The following is a 20853-nucleotide window of genomic DNA, read 5'->3' on the forward strand; positions in this document are numbered from 1 at the left end:
TATTCTATAACTTTTTAAATCAAACTTGAACAAGAGCACCACATGGGGTGTTAACGCTCGTCTTTCATGGGAAACAATTTTTACCCCCAAAAAAATCTAAGTTAAAAAGGGGCATAACTCCAAACACAACAAGAGCACCGCTAGGCGGAGCATAATATGCCCGAAGGTGTTTTTTTAGTAACGATGAAGCATTTGTAAGATATGGGAATTACATAAAGTATCAATAGGGATCTTCTACCCACTATTGCCAATCATCCTATAAAGTTTGAACACTATGGGTCGAATGGAGCTATAAAGTTATGCTCCGGAAACTGTTTTCAGTTTAAAGGTAATACTGACCTTTGACCTTGTGACCCCAAAATTAAAAGGGGTCTTCTACCCAGTATGGACAATCATCCTATGAAGATTGAATATTGTGGGCCAAATGGAACTTATAAGTTATGCTCTGGAAACTGTTTTTAGTTTTAAGTTAATAGTGGTTTTGATCTTTGATCTTGTGACCCCAAAATCAATAGGGGTCTTCTACCCAATATGGACAATTATCCTATGAAGTTTGAATATTGTGGGCCAAATGGAACTTTAGTTATGCTCCGGAAACTGTTTTATGGTAAAAGTGACCTTGACATTTGACCTTGTGACCCCATAATCAAAAGGGGTCTTTTAAGTTAATAGTGACCTTGACCTTGTGACCCCAAAATTAATAGGGGTCTTCTACCCAATATGGACATATTGTGGGTCAAATGGAACTTAAGTTTTGCTCAAGGAACTGTTTTTAGTTTTAAGGTAATAGTGACCTTGACCTTGTGACCCCAAAATCAATAGGGGTTTCCTACCCAGTATGGACAATCATCCTATAAAGTTTGAATATTGTGGGCCAAATGTAACTTATAAGTTATGCTCTGGAAACTGTTTTCAGTTTTAAGTTAATAGTGATTTTGACCTTTGACATTGTGACCCCAAAATCAATAGGGATGTTCTACCCAATATTGACAATCATCCTATGAAGTTTGAATATTGTGGGCCAAATGGAACTTAAGTTATGCTTCAAATACTGTTTTAAGGTAAAAGTGACCTTGACATTTGACCTTGTGACACCAAAAATCAATAGGGGTCTTCAACCCAATATGGACAATCATTCTATGAAGTTTGAATATTGTGGGCCAAATGGAACTATAGTTTTAAATTAATAGTGACCTTGACCTTATGACCCCAAAACCAATAGGGGTCTTCTACCCAATATGGACAATCATCCTATGAAGTTTGAATATGGTGGGCCATATGGAACTTAAGTTATGCTCCAGAAACTGTTTTTTGTTTGTTTTTTTTTTTAGTTTTAAGGTAATAGTGACCTTGACCTTGACCTTTGACCCCAAAATCAATAGGGGTCTTCTACCCAATATGTACAATCATCCTATGAAGTTTGAATATTGTGGGCCAATGGAACTTAAGTTATGTTCCGTAAACCAAATTGCTAACTGATGGACGAACGCCAGGGGCATAACTTAAAAAATTCTTTCGGGCATATAAAAATGGCTCAAAGACAAAAATGACTGGATTGCATTTGTATTATACCAAATATTATGAGGCTGTGATGTTACGAAAAATGTTCAACCATTGACCATTAGTGTTGAAAATTTAGCTGTGTTGGTGAACAGGAAGTGAATGACTTCCAGAACTGAAATTGAATTGAATCCGAATGGGGCCAAATGTTAATGCTTTATACCAAATTTCATGAGGCTGTGATATGTTGTTGCTGAGAAGACTGTTACTGTTATTTTTTTCCCCGCACTCCCGCCGCCTGTCCGCCATTCACCATACTATGAGCCTGGTTTGAACCTGTGCAACCCGGCCAAAAACGTATATAACTTTCAGAATTATAACTGCATTTTGTCATGATAAGCAAGTATTCCAAGCTTCATGTTGATAACATTTAAAATGATTGAATAAATGGGTTACATTAAAGTTTTTCAAGACAACAACGGTGACAATGATGAAGCAGGACATAAAAGCTGGACTTTTTTCTTCCAAACAGACTAGATAAAAATGAAAAATACGGCATGTACTTTTCATAAATTTATTTTCAAATGAAAAACAACAAACATAAAACAATGAAAAATATCAGAGGTGACATCAAAATTATGCTCTATACAGTTTTCTACATAATATTTTATGTAAATCAGTAAATAATAGTTAAAACAAGTATGGTCCATTGGCCCCAAAGTGCTCACCTGAGGACAGGAATGATATTAGTGCAAATGATGCAATTTAATGACAACTTAAATGATAACAGGATCTGCTTTCCTGTGAATCAAATTTACAATCCTTGTTCATATAACACAAATGCAAAAACAAAGGAAACCCCAATTTTTTCACAGTTTTCCCTAGTTAAGGCCAAAACCATCTCCACATATTGGTCAGACAGGATTTTATAATGTTTAACAATCAATGTCAGTCACCTTGACCTTTTACTGACTTACCTCAACATCAACAAAGGTCATCTTCTTATCATGAATAACCTTTAAACCAAATCACAATACTGCAGTCCCCAGCCTTTTCAAATTATTGGGCTGACAAATTTTCAATGGTCTATAATTAAGTGACCTTGATCTTTGACTTTCTGACCTCAGAATAAACAGGGGTCATCTACTATGCATGATAAACATGCATCCCATATATTAGGCTATTTATCTAGTTTTTTTGTTTGAAAGCTTCTAGTGGTCAAGGTATCCGTGACCAATCTTATGACTTGATGTTACAGTTTTAAGTTTTACCATATACATAATGATAAAAGGAAAACCCAGGACCTCCATGTCAGGGCCATAAGTCTAACAATCTTGATACAATTCCACTGCACAATGTCTTAGCTCTAGCCCTTAGGATTAGAAAAAAAAACATTTTGCTGTAAGAATATATATAAGAAACACTTGTCCCCCATGGCAGGACCAATTTTGACCATAGGGACATAATTTGAACAATTTCAGTGGATGCTATCTAGATGCTTTTATAAACAACATATAAAAGATCTGGACCTTATACTTTCAGACAGAAGATTTTTAAAATTCACATTAATTGAACCATTATTTTAGCCCTTTGATTAATTTATGCCACTCACCAGAAACATACCTTTGATAAGCAACCACACAATTATAATATTTGTGAAGTTTGGTCAACATCAAGTCATTGGTTTAAGAGTATGAACATGTTTATGACAGACAACGTACAGATGAAGATCACAAAAGCTAACCATGCACATGTTGTGCTAAGGTGAGCTAAAAATGTATGTATTACCCAAACAAGAGTGCCATCGATGATGGCCCTGAAATCGCTCACCTTAATATAGAAACTCTCCATAACAAGGAACAAGTAATATTGTTAACTATTAACAAAAGCGATATAAAATCTAAATCTAAAACTGATATCACAAAGTTCATACTAGTATCTGAAATAGAGCATGTATAAAAACATTACTGGCTGCTATTGCCAAGGGAAAACAACAGTTCCAAAAGATGAGTACATAAAGTATAAGAAAATCAATGACCCCATATTTGAACAAATTTGGTAGACACTCACTAGAAGATGTTTCATGCTAAATATCTAAGCTCTAGCTCCTTGGGTTTTAAGCTCTAGCTCCTTGGGTTTTTTTAAAAGAAGGTGTTTAAGTTTTCACTATATACATACATATATAAGAAAATCAATGTTCCCCTTGGGCAGGGCCAATTTTGACCCCAGGGCTTTTATGTGAACAAACTTTGTAGACTCTCACTAGAAGATTTTCCATTCTTAATATCTAAGCTCTAGCTCCTTGGGTTTTTTAAAAGAAGATTTTTAAGTTTTCACTATATTATTGTAACATTGTACAAACATGTATAAGGAAAATCAATGATCCTCCCGGGGTAGGGCCCATTTTGACCCCAGGGCTTTTATTTGAACAAACTTGGTAGACACTCATTAGATGTTTCATGCCAAATATCTAAGCTTTGGGTTTTTTTAAAAGAAGAATTTTTAAGTTTTATCTTTGGGTTGCCATGGCAACCAGAGTTCTGCATGGAATTAAATTCTTTGTATAATCTTTAAAGGTGACCACCAAAGGAACATTCCTGTAAAGTCTGGATGAAATTGGCTTAACGGTTTATGAGGAGATGTCGTTTACAGTAGATTATGGACAGACTGACGACGGGCGGATGGACACCGAACAAATTGTGATCACAAAAGCTCACCAGGTCACTTTGTGACAGGTGAGCTAAAAAACAAGGTGATGGGATGATAATACATTTTTGACATGGACACCGGGTGAGGATAATTCTCCATCTAGGCAAGTTAATAAAGATTATCTTTCATATTCAATAACTGCATTTTATCATAAATATAACTACAGGTCACTACCTTTACAGATTTAACAGTAAGCATTTTAAATAATAGTTTAATTATATATATCTCCCTTACATTCTGGCATTAGATATATTCTTATTTTGTAACAATAGTTGCCCATTAGATAGTACATTTAACTATTCTCGGTATTAAATGGGAAAAATAGGATTGGTGACAGGGATATAGCAGTCAAAATCCATGTTAGACTTATTGCTCTTAGCGACTTCAAAATATGATCTATGTTTGATGTGTCAGGTGTATGCCTTGTGTAAACTAAGCTACTTTAATTACAGACAAAGCCTTTAAACTTGAAAAAAAAATAAAAAAATCTAAAAAATGCTGCAGTACTTTGACACTCATAGCAAGTGACATAAACATATGATCACTAGCACATATGAGGGTGCACATCAAGATTTAACTAAGTGTAATCTTCACATATATTTTGTTCCAAAATGGCAACATGGTGATACTATTAATAAATTGTGCAAATACTGTATAATACATGTATCACGAAAGAGGCCAATTTAATTCAAAAGTCATCTATAAATAATATTACCTAAATGCTGTAAAATTATAAATACTAACATCAACTGTCTCTGCTAATATGTCAATATGAAAATAACAATCTAAGGATGTATAATATTTTCATACAAGACAATAAACAAGTAATGTATTTGTACCAAATAAAACCACTACCATGCCATACAAAAGTAACCAAATTAGCTCTTTAGTGCATGGATAATTTGGACCACTAAAATTCCTAATAAACGCCCCTCCCCTAATAAAGGGCCCCCCAGGCCTTTTGATAAGGAAAACAATCTACTCACAGGCCTCAACATTAGCGGTGGTCCATTGGTCCGAAACCACCTGATTTTGGCAAGGACCACCTAATTTTACAGGCAACTGGTCCGTTAGACCACTTGAATTTTCCAAATGGTGCAGGGCTGATCTGGGAGAATGGTTATTTGGTCGAAAAACGTGTTCTATAATTGTTGTTTAAAACCATTTCTCCGATGTACAGGTATATGTTAATTCATCTCGATCTTAAGACATCCATAACTTTTTATTAACTCGCTAACAGTGTAGTTAAAAAAGTAGAAAATTATTTTAATAATTAAAGTATAAAATTCATTCAAATGTCTCTAGTACTGCATTTAATTTATAACATTGTATCACTATGGGATATCGGATAAACACACAAAGAATGGTATAAACAAAGGCAAAGGAAAAATTAAATATCTAGTAATCTTTGGCTACTTTTTTAAACGATCAGAGATCCATTTTTTTCTTATTTAAAGTACTTTAAAAGGTTATAAATACTTTGTCAAAAATAAATAAATTTCAACAAACAAGCATGTATAATAAATATGTGAGGAAGATAAGCTCAATTATAATGTAGGAATTTTTCTGTTTATTATTAATATTTCATTGTTTCAAATACAAGAATTATATAATAACTTAATAGTTTAATTAAAAATGTTAATCTATAAAAAGCAATTCTTATTCTTATAAGATGTACCAGGAAACAGCAATGAGTATTTGAATAACAGTAAGTAAATAAGTCATTCATAAATGGTTTCACTATTCCCTAACTTGAGTTGCGGAAGAAGTTACTTAACCGAAGTATGAGTACTGTCATGTATTTTTCAATGAGATAATAAATACTAAATAGGATTACAATGACTTACTATCTGATTAGATTGAAATAGAAACTAGAAATGAAATGTGTCCATAGGACACAGATGCCCTCACACGCCACTGTTCTATATCAAATATATAGTCAAATATTTTTTGGACTACATGTGCCACAAGTTGAAAACTAAAAATCAACAAAGGGCCATAATTCTGTTAAATTTGGTTGCAGCAAAAATTCCTTCCTTTACTGCCATCTTCACATTAAGGTTGTTCATCCCTGGAAGTTTAAGCAAAATCTGCCATCCGGTTTAAGAGGAGTTGCATTCACAAAATTTCTACAAAGTATATAGTGAAAAAATCAACAATGGGCCATAATTCTGTTAAATTTGGTTGCAGCGAAAATTCCTTCCTTTACTGCCATCTACACATTAAGGTTGTTCATCCCTTGAAGTTTAAGCAAAATCTGCCATCCGGTTTAAGAGGAGTTGCATTCAAAAAATTTCTACATAGTATGTAGTGAAAAAATCAACAAAGGGCCATAATTCTGTTAAATTTGGTCGCAGCAAAAATTCCTTCCTTTACTACCATCTACACATTAAGGTTGTTCATCCCTGGAAGTTTAAGCAAAATCTGCCATCCGGTTTAAGAGGAGTTGCGTTCACAAAATTTCTACAGAGTATCTAGTGAAAAAATCAACAAGGGCCATAATTCTGTTAAATTTGGTCGCAGCAAAAATTACTTTCTTTACTACCATCTAGACATTAAGGTTGTTCATCCCTGTAAGTTTAAGCAAAATCTGCCATCCTGTTTAAGAGGAGTTGCGTTCACAAAATTTCTACATAGTATATAGTGAAAAAATCAACAAAGGGCCATAATTCTGTTAAATTTGGTCGCAGCAAAAATTCCTTTCTTTACTGCCATCTACACATTAAGGTTGTTCATCCCTGTAAGTTTAAGCAAAATCTGCCATCCAGTTTAAGAGGAGTTGCGTTCACAAAATTTCTACAGAGTATCTAGTGAAAAAATCAACAAAGGGCCATAATTCTGTTAAATTTGGTCGCAGCGAAAATTCCTTTCTTTACTCCCATCTACACATTAAGGTTTTTCATCCCTGTAAGTTTAAGCAAAATCTGCCATCCGGTTTAAGAGAAGTTGCGTTCACAAGATTTCGGGACATACGGACGGACTCAGACGGACGGACCGACGGACGGACAAGTGCAACGCTATAGGCTCCCACATTGTGGGGGCATAAAAATACATGTTTTCTTCATTTGTTATAAATCTAATAATAAATATGTCTCTGTCACCAATTTTAAGTGTAGTTCTTCTAAATCTGAAGTTTCCTTAAAAACAAATGAGTGAAAAACATGATAGACCACCTGTGTTCAGAAAGGACCATCTGAATTTTGGATCCAGTGGTCCGGCATACCACCTGCTGAAAAAGTTAGTGTCAAGACCTGACTCATCAGTGCTGAACTCATAATTAAAGCTATAATTTTATTCAAATCATTCAGAATCCATTTTATTTTATAGTAAACACAAATATGTATAATATGAACTTTAAAACCTTAACACTTTTTAATGTTATTACCAACACTTGCTAACACTAAATGTATTTACAGTGATTTTTGGATTTAGGAAAAACTGTGTTGTAATAATAGCCCCCCTTTTGGAAAATGTTTAGCCCCCCGGGGCATTTAATAGGAATTTTACGGTACGTGTTTTCTTTAATTTAAACAATAGGTAAGTGCAATACGAAAAATAACCGTAATTTAGATTTCATGAACAAGAAGCTCACAAAATATCATATATTTTGTAGTGGCCAATTAGAAATTTGTTAAGTGTACATGTTGATATTAGATATATGTAAGAATATACATGTATAATATAATTAGGATAAAACATTTGTGATACATTTTGACAATGTAACATATTTCTCATTTATCATTGTAATGAGATGATATATTTACATTGAGCCCAATAAAATCTTTTCTGTTCTATAAATATAATCCCCTCCAGCCTTCATGGCATAAAAATAAACAAACTATTGGGTGCAATTAGATTTCATCATAAATGTACATATAAAGTTAAAAGCAATAGAAAATACATATTAAGTAAATTGGCTGTAAAATATTTTTAGTGATTGAACTAATTTATTAATTCACAGGTAAACTATTAACTTCTATGTATGTCATATCATATAAGACGTGCAAAAAAAATGCAATTGCTTTCCAGCCTTTCCTATAAAAAGCACACAAATATTATGTTTTAAAACTGCATGCCTTCAGTTTTTTAGTATTTATCACTATATTTCAACAGTATTACTGATACACTAAGGTATTTTGCATATTTTGGTAATTTATGTGTCTGGGCTACATGTAATTTTGCACATTTTTGTCTGTTTTTGATAATTTATGTTGATTTCAATGTGTAAATTCATATCTAAATAGTTTACTTTTAAATACATTTCCAAAATTTTCAAGAAAATTGAAGATATCTGGAGGCATGCTGCTGTAAGTTAGTTTTACAATATACTACTGTGCCCACTCTTACAGCAATTCACAGAACATGATATAATAATGTTTATAAGAATATAGCAGTAGTATAATTATTCTAATGATTAACACACAAAATTGTTAGAATTTACATAAAAGTACAGAATACCTTTCTCAGAAGATATCATTAAGACATTGCAATAATTATATCAACACAATGTTATAATTATATATATAAGATATAACACATGAACATGAAAATATAAACAAGAGCTTCTGCCAAGCAGGGGGCATATGTTTGATTTTTTCTTATTTTAAAGGCAAAGAGGTCAGTGGAAAAATATTGTAGTAAAGAAACAAAATTTTCTTCCACAAAATATAATTCAATATTTCATATTTGACCTTGATGTCAATGTCCTTAAAAGTAAATGCCAGCAATATGAACAACTAGACTTTCCACTTATAATTCCTGTAAAGTGTGGATGATATTGCATCAGTAGTCACGACAAGCTTCTATGAAGTTTGCAACACACAAAAAAAATTTATTCAAGGACCAAGCCCAAAATCATTGAACTTGATTTTTATACTTAACAACAGAAGGTGTCAAGTGCTGTGCGGCAGCTGTAAAAAGTTGCCCCGTACTTCACTTCAGTGTTGTTATATTTTTCTGGTCATTCAGAATCATTGATGCAAGCACTATTAAGTGTTGAGAATTGAGTACCGCTCAAGCAGGTGCTATGGGGCATGAGGGATGTTGCACTTATTCATTAACCCTAATGTACAGACTCAATCAAACAGAGTCTGCAATTTTCATGTAATTTTGTTGTGATTAATGCTTCTGAGAGATCACTTTGTTTCCAAATTTCTAAGAAAAAGAACGATCCAGTACTACCTTGATCTTTATCAAAGAAAGGGATGTTTAATTTTTATTAATACATGTATCTAATTAATTACACATATTAGTTACTCTTTTAAAACTAAAATACACACAGTTTAATTTAATTTCAGTAGTGTCTTGTATGTTTGTATGTTGATAATGCCTGGAATATTTCAACAGCCTAGCTCTGTATGCCAGTTTTAAAACTGTGGAAGCAGCAGCTGCTACAGTATCCATTTCTGTACATTTTTAATGCTGCCACCAAGACAGATGTTTTACCTCATACAAAAAAAGTTTTCTGGCATGATTAATGTTCCATTTGATAAAGATTAACAAAATTATGTAACTTGTGTGCAAAGTGTTAGATCATTTGCTCACACCCTTTTTCCAGAAAAAATTATTCAATGACCCAAAAAAAATGAAAACTGAAAAGTGTTTTCACTCAAATTGAACCAAGAAGCTCAAAAATATGATGTTAATAGATTTCTGAGTAAATTCATTAATTATCTTTTGCACATCTTTCTGATTTAACTGTTGCCATTGATCTATGTAAGAAATTAAAATTTTATATTTTCAGGCTTTTAAGCCTGAGTGGAGTTCCTTTAAATGATGATATATCAAATTCCTGTGGCATAACATATTTCCAATTAAATTTATCCAAGTTCATTTTAAATCTATGGCATTGTCTAATTTGCACAGAAAACCTTTAATAAGAAATAACAGCAACAGGTGCTTGAAGCAGAAATATAAATATGTGAATCTCTCCTTAATTTTCTTCAATGAAAAATTGATCAAGGAATGGGAATTCCTTCTTATATAATTCATCTTTGCAAAACTCATTGTTTTCTTTCATTTGTTGATCAGTTAATTCTCTCATATATATCAGGGAGTCCATTATCTTTGAAAACCTTGCCATTCCCGTGCCCTTTCTACTACTTTTCTCTATATGCTTCTGAAGTAATACAGTTAAAGATAACTGCACTTTTTCAACCTGAGCCCGATTTTGTAGTTTGCAACGATCAGGGGATACCAACAACAAAGCCATTATCAGTGCTTTTTCTTCTGTTGTAAAATCCAATGACTGCAGACGACAATAAACATTTTTTGATAACACAACAAGCTTTTCTGAGTACTCCCGTCCTGAAATCTCTTCAACATGGTAGCCACGTCCATTCTTCGTTAAAAACGTCTGATATTCGTCACTATAGCCGTCAATCATAACAACAGTGAAAAAATCGATCATTAATGTATTCAACAATGAGACCTGGTCTTGTACGGAAAAACTATGGAATTCCGGTATATGTCTTGCAAAGTTACATAATCGAACAAGGTCACTTTCAATATCTTCACAATCTAACTTCATATCTGCCATCCTTCCGTCTATGTCAATACCATATTTTAAGTACAGCTCATTATACTCCTCTTTAGATACATTTTTCAGTTTACCAAAGACTTCTATTTTCTGTCTATACCTATCTGACTGTGCTTTATGTGCCTGCTTTATTTGCTCTTTTGTTTTAATATTTGGACCATATAGTTCAAATGTATCAAGACATTTAACTAATTCAACCACCAACGCATCATTGAAGCCGTGAGATGTGTTAAAGGATCTCGGATTTTTTTCTATATAACTTAACAAAAAGTGAGTTTCTTCATGGATACTTCCAGGTTCTATAACATTTTCAACAGTCGTACTGTCTTTGTCTTTTTTTGATGAATTATCAGATTGTTTACCATCACGTATGTTCATGTTGACTATGGCTTCTGTCCTTTTTGTAAGAGTATACCTTCCCATTTTTGACTTTTCTTTAGACATACCAAGATCAAGGCACTTTTTGAGACGACATCCAGAACAAATGCCCTTTTTATTACTTATGATATCACATTTTCCCCCTTTAGTACATTTAAAGTTTGTTTTCTTTTGGAGATGGCGTCTGAAGAATCCTTTACAGGCCTCGCAAGTTATCGCCCCATAGTGTGATCCAGTTGCCTTCCCACTACAAATTTCACATGGTGGGAATTGTAATAAGCCACATGATTTAAGTTTCTTATCCTTTGAATTACGGACAGGAATTTCTTTTTGTATGTTTTCTACCTTTTTTGAAATTGGCTCTTCTGTTTCTTCAGTAACTTCTTTCGCAAAACTTGACTTACTAGATGAACTGCATATACTTCTATTGTCCTTTTCTTTTTCCAAAGGTTTACTTTTTTCACATTTTTGTTTTAAGACCGACTCGACACTTTGTGAATTGTGTATGAATTGTGGGATTGCAGCATTATTTGTTTGCTCTCTCAAAGTATCGGCAGACGTCTGTGATGTTGTCAATTCTAAATCTGCCTGACAGGTTAGTATACTCGAGATTTCTGATACATCAATAGGGAAGTATGATTCTTCATTTTTACTGTCTAATATCAATGTTTGCTCGTGTTCTGACCCGGAAGTTAACAAGCTTTCTGGTGTTGAAGGTAAGACAAAGTCAAAATTATCAAGACAATCATAATATCCTTCTCCATCATTCTCATCCTCGATTAGAGTTTGTAAACTCGGTATTATATTTTGTTTTCCAAACTGAGTACTTTCATTGTTCCAAAAGAGACCTTGCTCAAAAAATTGGTCTAATGACATATTTCCATCATCCATTTTCTTCTCTACAAATAAAAACACTTCAAATCATAGCATTGAAAAGGAATGTGGATTTCACCAACTGCGATGATGTTATTCTTTATTCTGAAATTATAAACAATAAAATTTAATTAATATATACATGTATATATAGTCAAAAATATAATACAAATCAATAAAGCGTTCAACAATATATTGATTATCTTTCGAAAGAGTAATAACCATACAATATGATCAATATGATCTATCCACCTATGAAGTTTCATGTTGACATCTCGAAGAATTTTTGAATTATGCTCCACTCAGGAAATAAGTAAGTATGAAATATCACAAAGGGCAGTAACACAAAAATTATGAAGGGTAGAGTTATTCTTGTGCACTGAACACCTCCTGAGTGAGATCTATCCACCTATGAAGTTTCATGTTGATTTGTTAAAGGCTATTTTAGTTATGCTTTGGACAAAAATTAAGTATGAAAAATAACAAAGGGCAATAACTGGAAAATAATGCAGGGTAGGTTATCATTCTTGTGTGCTGCATTCCTTCTCAATAAGATCTATCCACCTATGAAGTTTCAAGTTGATACCTCTAACACTTTTTGAGATAAGCTCTGGACAAAAAGTATGAAAAATAACAAAGGGCAATAACTAAAAAATTATAAAGGGTAGAGTTATCATTCTTGCGCACTGCATTCCTTCTCAATAAGATCTATCCACCTATGAAGTTTCATGTTGACTGACAGAAGGACAGACGGAGACTATTTCTATATCCCCGCCGCCTTTTCGACGGAGGATTAAAAAAAAGAGCATTCAAAGAGTCTTAACACAAAGTCAAGCATGCCTGCACAATTTGATCGAACACCAATACATTTGTAGTTAATATTGTGGCTGCTCAGTCTTACTTTTTCAAATAGAAATACATGTACTCTCAACTCTGCAAATGTCTATTTTACAGATCAACTGTGAATGGCAGTGCATCTTGAATCTTTAACAGTAAAAGTTTTTTTGTTCTTGAGGTTTAAATAGGAAAAACCCACACTTGCCAAGTTCCAAATAAAATCTACACTTAATCCCTGATTGTTATGAAGTCAAATCAGTGCAAGTCCATTGTTAAAGTGTTACATAAATACATGTATATAAGTATGTACATGTATATAAATGACTTATTCACATGCATGAGTTAAAAACATTCTGAATAAGCAGATTATATATTGTATTTAACTTCAAGTGGGGAAAATATTGCTTTGCGGTTAAAACTAGATCACTGACTATTATATAGCTTTTTACTTTGGGATAATTATACATGTATGTGATATTTATGTTGAGTCTTTATTTTGTTTCTCTCTACATTAGTTGTACATTTAAGATCTGCTTTCTTTGTGTTTTGATTATGTATTGTAACCGGACAAGGAGCTATTCTGTTCTGTTCTGTTAAAATCAAGTTACATGATTTATAACACTGTTCCCGATAAACTCAGCTTATTAGTTTAAACATAGTTTATTTTGAACAAATTCACAGTATATATACAGATAATACTGTACAGAATACAAATATGAATTGTTGAAAAAGGATTGGGTCCGAAAGCTGAGCTTATAATTTTAAAGGCCTTCCTTATAGATTTACAGTGCATAAAATACGGTATGACAGTATACATGAATTGCTTGACTCAGCTTATTGTGTAGGAGGGTGTTAAATATCCCTTTAACTTTCTAAAAATTCAGTAATTTCTGCATTTTGTATTGATTTCATGGTATAAACATGTCAAAACACATTTTATTCCAACTATTAAATAACTGATGATTGATTTTTACATGTATTACAAAACAAATAAAACTTGGTGGATATAACTTTTTCAATAGTCTAAATATAGGTATTACATAATTCATTATGGCATTTCACTTCATGTTGTTTGTCATGTAAAAGCCATTATTAATCCTAATTCTGATAAACCATCAAATCATGTTATCGCATGGTTTGGAACTTTTCCTTTGTTCTGACTAACCCATTATACTCTGTACACTTCAATGAGCATTTGAAAACTGTATTGATATATAACAGAACAGTTTTTTCATTGCTACATATTGGAAAAAAACTTGACTGATATATTACGGTTGAGTTTTTTTCGCACCTTGTATATATCAATGTAGTTTTTTTCACAGAGGCTCCAATGGGGCAGTGGTAACGAACATTCCCAGTAGCAAAAAAAAAATGGAATCAATAAAATAAAATAAAATAAATTAATAAATACAATGAAAAATATAAACAAAGATAATTAATGAAATGAAATTTACTCTCATTTAATCAAAAGGTACATCCGCTGAATGAATTATTTTTCCACTGAAAAAGCCCTTTAATCTTAAATCAATATTGGTAACAGTTTACAATCCGCCTCTGACATGGGATATCTCTTTTTTTTGCGGCAGCGAAAACAACTTGAAAAAACTGCCTTACCATGAATAACTTAATGTAGCTAACGATTTATTTATTTATTTCTATTACCAAACTAGAACTATCACAAAATGTGATTAATACCCCCACAAGACTGCTTCGGAAACGAGGATGTTACTAGTTTGTTTGTTTGGGTTTTACGTCACACCGACACAGTATAGGTCATTTGGCGACGTTCCAGCTTTACTGGTGGAGGAAGACCTCATGCACCCTTCCGTGCATTATTTCAGGCACGAACGGGCACCTGAGTAGAACCACCGACGTTCCGTAAGCTAACTGGATAGCTTCCTCACATGAAAGAATCCAAAGTCCCTGTCCGGATTCGAACCCACAGCAGTGAGGGGCAAGTGGTTTGAAGTCAACGACCTTAACCACTCTTCAACGGACGCCCCATGTTACTAGTAACAGAATACCTTGTAAAAGAATTGAAATATAGAGTTATGGTTGTGGGCAATAAAAGATAGTTGTGGTTCTTGTATGTTGCATTTCCTTTCAATGTGGTTGGCCATTGATGAAGTTTAATTGAATTACTCTGTAATAACAAAGAAAAGGAACAAAGGGCAATAACTCTATAAATACTGAAGATAGAGTTATAGTTCTTGTGCACTGCACTTCCTCTAATTGTGCTTGACCATTGTATGAAGTTGTTTTGAATTCCAACCAGTATGTTTTAAGTTATGCTCCTGACAAGGAAAAGTATCAAAGGGCAGTAACCCTGTATTTTGTCAAAATAGAGTTATGGCTCTTGTGCACTGCACTTCCTTTTAATGTCCTTGACAACTGTATGAAGTTGTATTGAATTCCAAACAGTAGTTTTCAAGTTATGCTCTGGACAAGGAAATGTAACAAAGGGCAATAACTCTGTAATTAGTCAAGATGGAGTTATGGTTCTTGTGCATTGCACTTCCTCTCAATGTGCTTGACCATTGTATGAAGCTATATTGAATTCCAACAATTATTCTTCAACTTATGGTCCGCACAAAAAAAAAGCAACGGAAAAGTAACAAAGGGCAATAACTCTGTAATTACTTTAGATAGAGTTATGGTTCTTGTGCACTGCACTTCCCCTTATTGTGTTTGACAATTGTATGAAGTTGTTTTGAATTCCAACCAGTAGTTTTCAAGTTATGCCCCGGACAAGGAAAAGTAACAAAGGGCAATAACTCTGTAATTAGTCAAGATAGAGTTATGGTTCTTATGCACTGCACTTCCTCTCAATGTGCTTGACCATTGTATGTAAATATATTGAATTCCAACCATTAGTCTTTAAGTTATGGTACGGACAAAAAAATCAATGGAAAAGAAAACATTATGCCATTGCAATAAAACAGTTATAGTATATGAAACTCGTTAGTTACGGGGGTATAACACTGGCTGGGGCAACATCTCGGGATGTTTCTGCAAAAATAAAATTGTCTCGGCCTAACGGCCTCGACATTTTTTTAGCAGAGACACCCCTTGATGTTGCCCCAGCCAGTGTTATTATCTCGTAACTTACTCGTTTCATGTACTATAACTATTACTTAAACAATGGAGAATATGGCAATGATAACTCTCTGTCATTCCCTCTATAAAGTGCACCTTACAGATTAAATAAAATCCTTATACATATTTATATTTCTCTGTTTCTTGTGTTCTTAAGTTTGAATGAAAGTTTAGTGGTGAATAGGTGTATCAAAAATTATTATTACAAATAACCATTGATCACAATTATTTCTATTGTCAGTTCATTTCTTGTTTTCCCTTAAAATAAAATTAAACACTAACTTCTGTGAGTTGTTAGAGGGAAAAGAGGAATAGCTTCAGGAAGTTAGAGAAATAACACAATTTTCTATGTAAAATTATAAACAAGATTGCTTTTGTGAAAAATGCTATGCCACCGCATTAATACAACACTAAATAGTAGTGTAGGAACAGAAGATTTTTTGTTTGTTTGTATACAATTGACCTTTGCCATAATGCAGTTGAGTCTACTGAGTTTGATGGTCAAGGTCATAATTATTTCTGCGTGTGAAATGATAGGCAATGTGCAGATGTGTCTAATGATACAAGGCTATAGTGCAATAATTGATTCAAAATAAAAGTATCTGTACTTGACAAAGATGAAGCTGTATAACAGTATTAAACTTTGAAATACAGTTACGGTTTGTTTTGTTTTCAATTAAGCGTTACCTATTTCTACATACATAAAAATCATTTATCATTTAAAATCATCATTTATATATACGTCGTGTAAATCATAATGCTAAAATTGTTTCATAGCTAACATCTCTCGTGCTAGAGGTCATGACCTCAAATCATTCCATAGATTGCTAGAGGTCATGACTTTTACACTTAACTCCCAGCTATTCAATCTTTTTATAGAAAAATTGAGTAACATGAACACATATATAAAAGACATCCCAATATGAGTTGTTTCCTTTCATTTGCAGAAAACCAATAATCTCCTGGTGCAGGGCCAACTTTGACCCCAAAACTATAATTTGAACAAGGGGGGACATTGGCCCGAAGCGATCACCTGAGGACAGACAGTTATTTGTGTAAAAGCATTGAAATAAAATAATTTGAACAATGTTGGTCCATACTTCATACAAAATATATATTTTCATTATACTATCATGCATTGTCCTCATTTCATAGCTGTACATAAAAAACAAGACAGTAGGTCATTAGGTCAATATCTAGGTCAATTGATATCAAATTTCAGTTCTACATATGAAATTGTGCACATGGTCAAAATGTCATAGCTGTATATAAAAGAGCCAAAGGACTTCACTTCATCATAGTTTTTATCATAGTTTAGATACCAAAGTTCAATTTTACATATAAAACTTAGTTCTGGCTTCCAAAACTTTATAAGCCACTTTTTAACATTTTTGTTTTTCTGCATCTGATGTGGCATTAAAGTTTTGGATTAGACCTGTTACAAAACCTAACCAGAATAACATATGTTGATTTAACATAATTTTCATTTGCAAATACACTTGCCCCAATTAATTCTTGTGCATTTTGCGATAAAACAATTATTTTGATATTATTCTAATTTCTATACCATTTAAAGTATCAAAATATTAATACCCTCAATAACATTGCCTATTTAACTGTGAAACATCAATTATGCCGACTACAGTCGGCCATGACATTTAGGAGCTACGCAAGACCTGGTATGACGTAATTTGCAGGAACCGAGTAGAGTAAAGTCGGGTACTATATTTAGTACATCTCTGTTGACATGATTTAAATTTTTAAAATTCAAGATAATGTTTTATTTATTTTCTTTAATTTTTCAGTACTTAAATAAAATAACATTGAATACAAAAGTCAGTAAATCACCTTTTTCAATATCTTTAAAAAAGTAATTTATAAAAAAGTTTTCTTAACCGTCTGCGCAAATTAACCCGTAAAGGTCAATCTCATAATCACATGGTCAAACATTTTGGCAATATGGCAGCCAAATGCTGAATATTTTACCTGTCAGAAACTATTGGGTAGTTTATGTTCGTAATAAGTTTTTTATGAGGCCATCCTTGTCTCATCAACAGATTATAATTATATAGATTTATCAAAGTATTTTTCACTTTACTTCATGGCATGATCGATAAATGAATACGAGCGTGTCAGATTCCTGGCAAGTTTATTGGTGGACTTCTCTATGGGTCTTTCTTCAGCGTTCATGGCATAGTATATAAATGGGTACGCTGAAGACCTTAAGCTATATAAAACTGTCCACATGGTTTAAATTTCATACATGTAGCTATACATCAAAGGACAAGAAAGTAGGACACTTCATCAAAACCTAGGTGATATCAAAATTCAATTTCTAAAACTGTGCACACGGTCCAAATTTCAAAGCTGTACATTAAAGGACAAGGAAGTAGGTCACTTGTCAAAATCTAGGTCAGCTGATATTAAAAATTAATTTTACCCCTCAATCTATTGTAACAGTCCACATGGTCTACATTTCATGGCTGAATATCAAAGAACAAGAAAGTAGGTCACTGTGTCTCCTTTGAAATTGGCAGGACAAGGAAAACTTGTGTTTGTATTTCTAAGACACTTTTTGGTTTTAACTTTTTGGCCGTAAAAATGGGCAAAGTCCTTACAGCGCATTCTCACCTCCTCCGTGTCGTACACCAACCATTTATGGACCTGTTTCCATTTTTCATAAAATTTTCTCTCAGGTCTCTTCTTTTCTTCCTTTTACTGCTGTTCTACATGCTCCTCTGATGTAGATTTTTCATTTTTTCCCAGGTTTGGTACCTTTATCGACGCCATACATGCTACTTGGTTAAAAGCCGGAGACAGTCAGACTGATCATGAATAAAGAACCATCGGACCTAATCAAAATTTATCAGACATGTCCGTCGGACCGACGTATTTGGGAAGTCTGACTCTGAGAGCTGCTGCTCCCGGAAGAGGTGCTTTTCCTTTATATTGTTGACTGCGATATTAAAAGATCGAAAAAATGGGTCCTAGAGAAGATATACGACAAAAGACGGCATGAGAAGACCTCAGTTGCAGTTCTATGATCAGCGATGTTGACGGCGAACTATTACTAAGTCCTCCATTGCAGGCTCTACGCCCAGCAACGTAAGTCTGGGACATATGGCAAAGCCTGCACCCTGTATAAACAAAACTAGACACACTAACCATATGATTTATGGCACAAAATCACATGTATTGACCTTTTCGAAAACCTAGCTAAACACCGTTTTCCGGTACATTACCGTTTTAGCTCTGGGGAATTACACCAAATGAAGTACATAACACAGTTACGAGATATGTCTATTTTTCTATCAATATTTAACCGTTTAAGGTGAAATAAATTGATGTTTTTGAAAATTATCAATATTCGTTTAATATCTATTGCAAATTATTTAAAAAAAAATTGTTTATAATGAAAATCAATAAAATTCAAACAGACGTAGTGGAATCTTCGATATTAAATAAGGTTATTTTCTGCGTAAACTTGTGTATTTACTTTATTTTTTTATGGAATTATTCATACAATGATATTTAATTATTTTCTTATAAAGAAATAAGTGTTTTATTTCAGTTTAGTTTAAAAAAATGCCGAAAACATTGACTTCGCTATTACGCTCCATTACGTGAATTCCCCAGAGCTATGTACAGAAAGTACCGGAAAACGGCGTTTAGCTAGGTTTTCGAATTCGTGAATTCACAATTCTTTTTCACCCCCACATGACAAGTGATACAGGGATACACAAGGTTACAGTGGGATTCAGTTAATTTCCATCATGTATCATATATTTCTAAAATTAAATAATTTTTTTGACTTTTTTGTTATTTATTTCACCTAGAGAGGAAATATCTACTCTACAGTAGATCTAGTCTAGTAGTCTAGTGTGAACGGAAATGAAATGTCTGTCTACTGTTGCCGTTTGACATTGGGTCCAGTTGACCCTTAGTTTACAGCTTTGTTCATAATTTCATCTGTAACATCAAAATTTAAGACTTGCCTGTTTATCACTTTAACAATATCATTGGAAGCAGCTGATCATTTTCGCTCCGATAGTCGTGATGAAAAAATTTGTGTCATAGATTTTGACCAAATCAAAGTCAGATTAATTGCCGTACTCCGTTATTTTTCCGGGTAAGTTTTAGGTTGAATACAACTAAATAATTTATTTCTAATAAGGTAGGTCATACAGATATATTTCAATAAATTATTTTTTAATTAAATTAATAATGTAGGTTTCAATTATCAAATTAAAGAAAGTTTCTACCGAACACAAAATGTGCATTAGTGGTAAAGAAGGAGAAGTCCGGACAAATTTTAAAAATTAAAATCATACCTCTGACAATTTTAAATCATTGAATCAGCATGCCGACATTTTGCACAACTAGACTAGGTACTGATAAGTCCTATAGTCCGGACAAGCTTCTGTGTAGCTTGCAACATAAAGAACGTTTTTTATTAATGTGTCATATAACTCAATAAAAAAATCATTCAACTAAAAAACCGTGTAATATCCGCAAGTTTTTGAGCTAAAGATCACTTTTATTGAAATTGATGTATTACTTTAATCAGTGGTATTAGAGGCGTAGTCTGAATAATCTTAAAAAATAAAAATCATTTAAGGGCCATAACTCTGACAAAAATCATTGAACCGGAACATACCGACGATATACACAGTTAGCCCTAGTACTCGTCATTCCTGTAAAGTTCGAATGAAATTGCACTAGTTGTTTCTGAGGCGTACGTAGTCTGAAAAAAATTGTAAGTTTCAATTATCAAACCTAAAGAAAGTTAATTTCCACCGAACATAAAATGTGACCTGCCATCCATAAAGGCTCGATCGAATAGGTAAATTTTCCGAAGCTGTGAATTGTTCAAAAATATGTTAATTAGCATTAAAGCTGTGTTTCAGAAAAAAGACCAAGAA

General features: G+C 33.2%; 1 protein-coding gene across 1 annotated transcript; it reads right to left on the bottom strand.

Moving 5' to 3' along the window:
- Positions 1-9528: 9528 nt before the first annotated feature.
- Positions 9529-20051, bottom strand: LOC132716260 (vitamin D3 receptor-like). The gene is made up of 2 exons (XM_060699494.1): positions 19927-20051; positions 9529-12103 (listed from the first exon to the last, which is right to left on the bottom strand). The coding sequence occupies exon 2, from the start codon at positions 12014-12016 to the stop codon at positions 10142-10144; it is 1875 nt and encodes a 624-aa protein (XP_060555477.1). The 5' UTR covers positions 12017-12103; positions 19927-20051; the 3' UTR covers positions 9529-10141.
- Between the last annotated feature and the right edge of the window lie 802 nt (positions 20052-20853).

Source organism: Ruditapes philippinarum, unplaced genomic scaffold, assembly GCF_026571515.1.
Source record: "Ruditapes philippinarum isolate M1 unplaced genomic scaffold, ASM2657151v2 ctg8343_1_1_1_1, whole genome shotgun sequence".
Lineage (NCBI taxonomy): Eukaryota > Metazoa > Mollusca > Bivalvia > Venerida > Veneridae > Ruditapes > Ruditapes philippinarum.

Excerpts from the sequence above, each read along its gene's own strand:
- LOC132716260 (XM_060699494.1), bottom strand. The coding sequence starts at position 12,016 with ATGGATGATGGAAATATGTCATTAGACCAATTTTTTGAGCAAGGTCTC.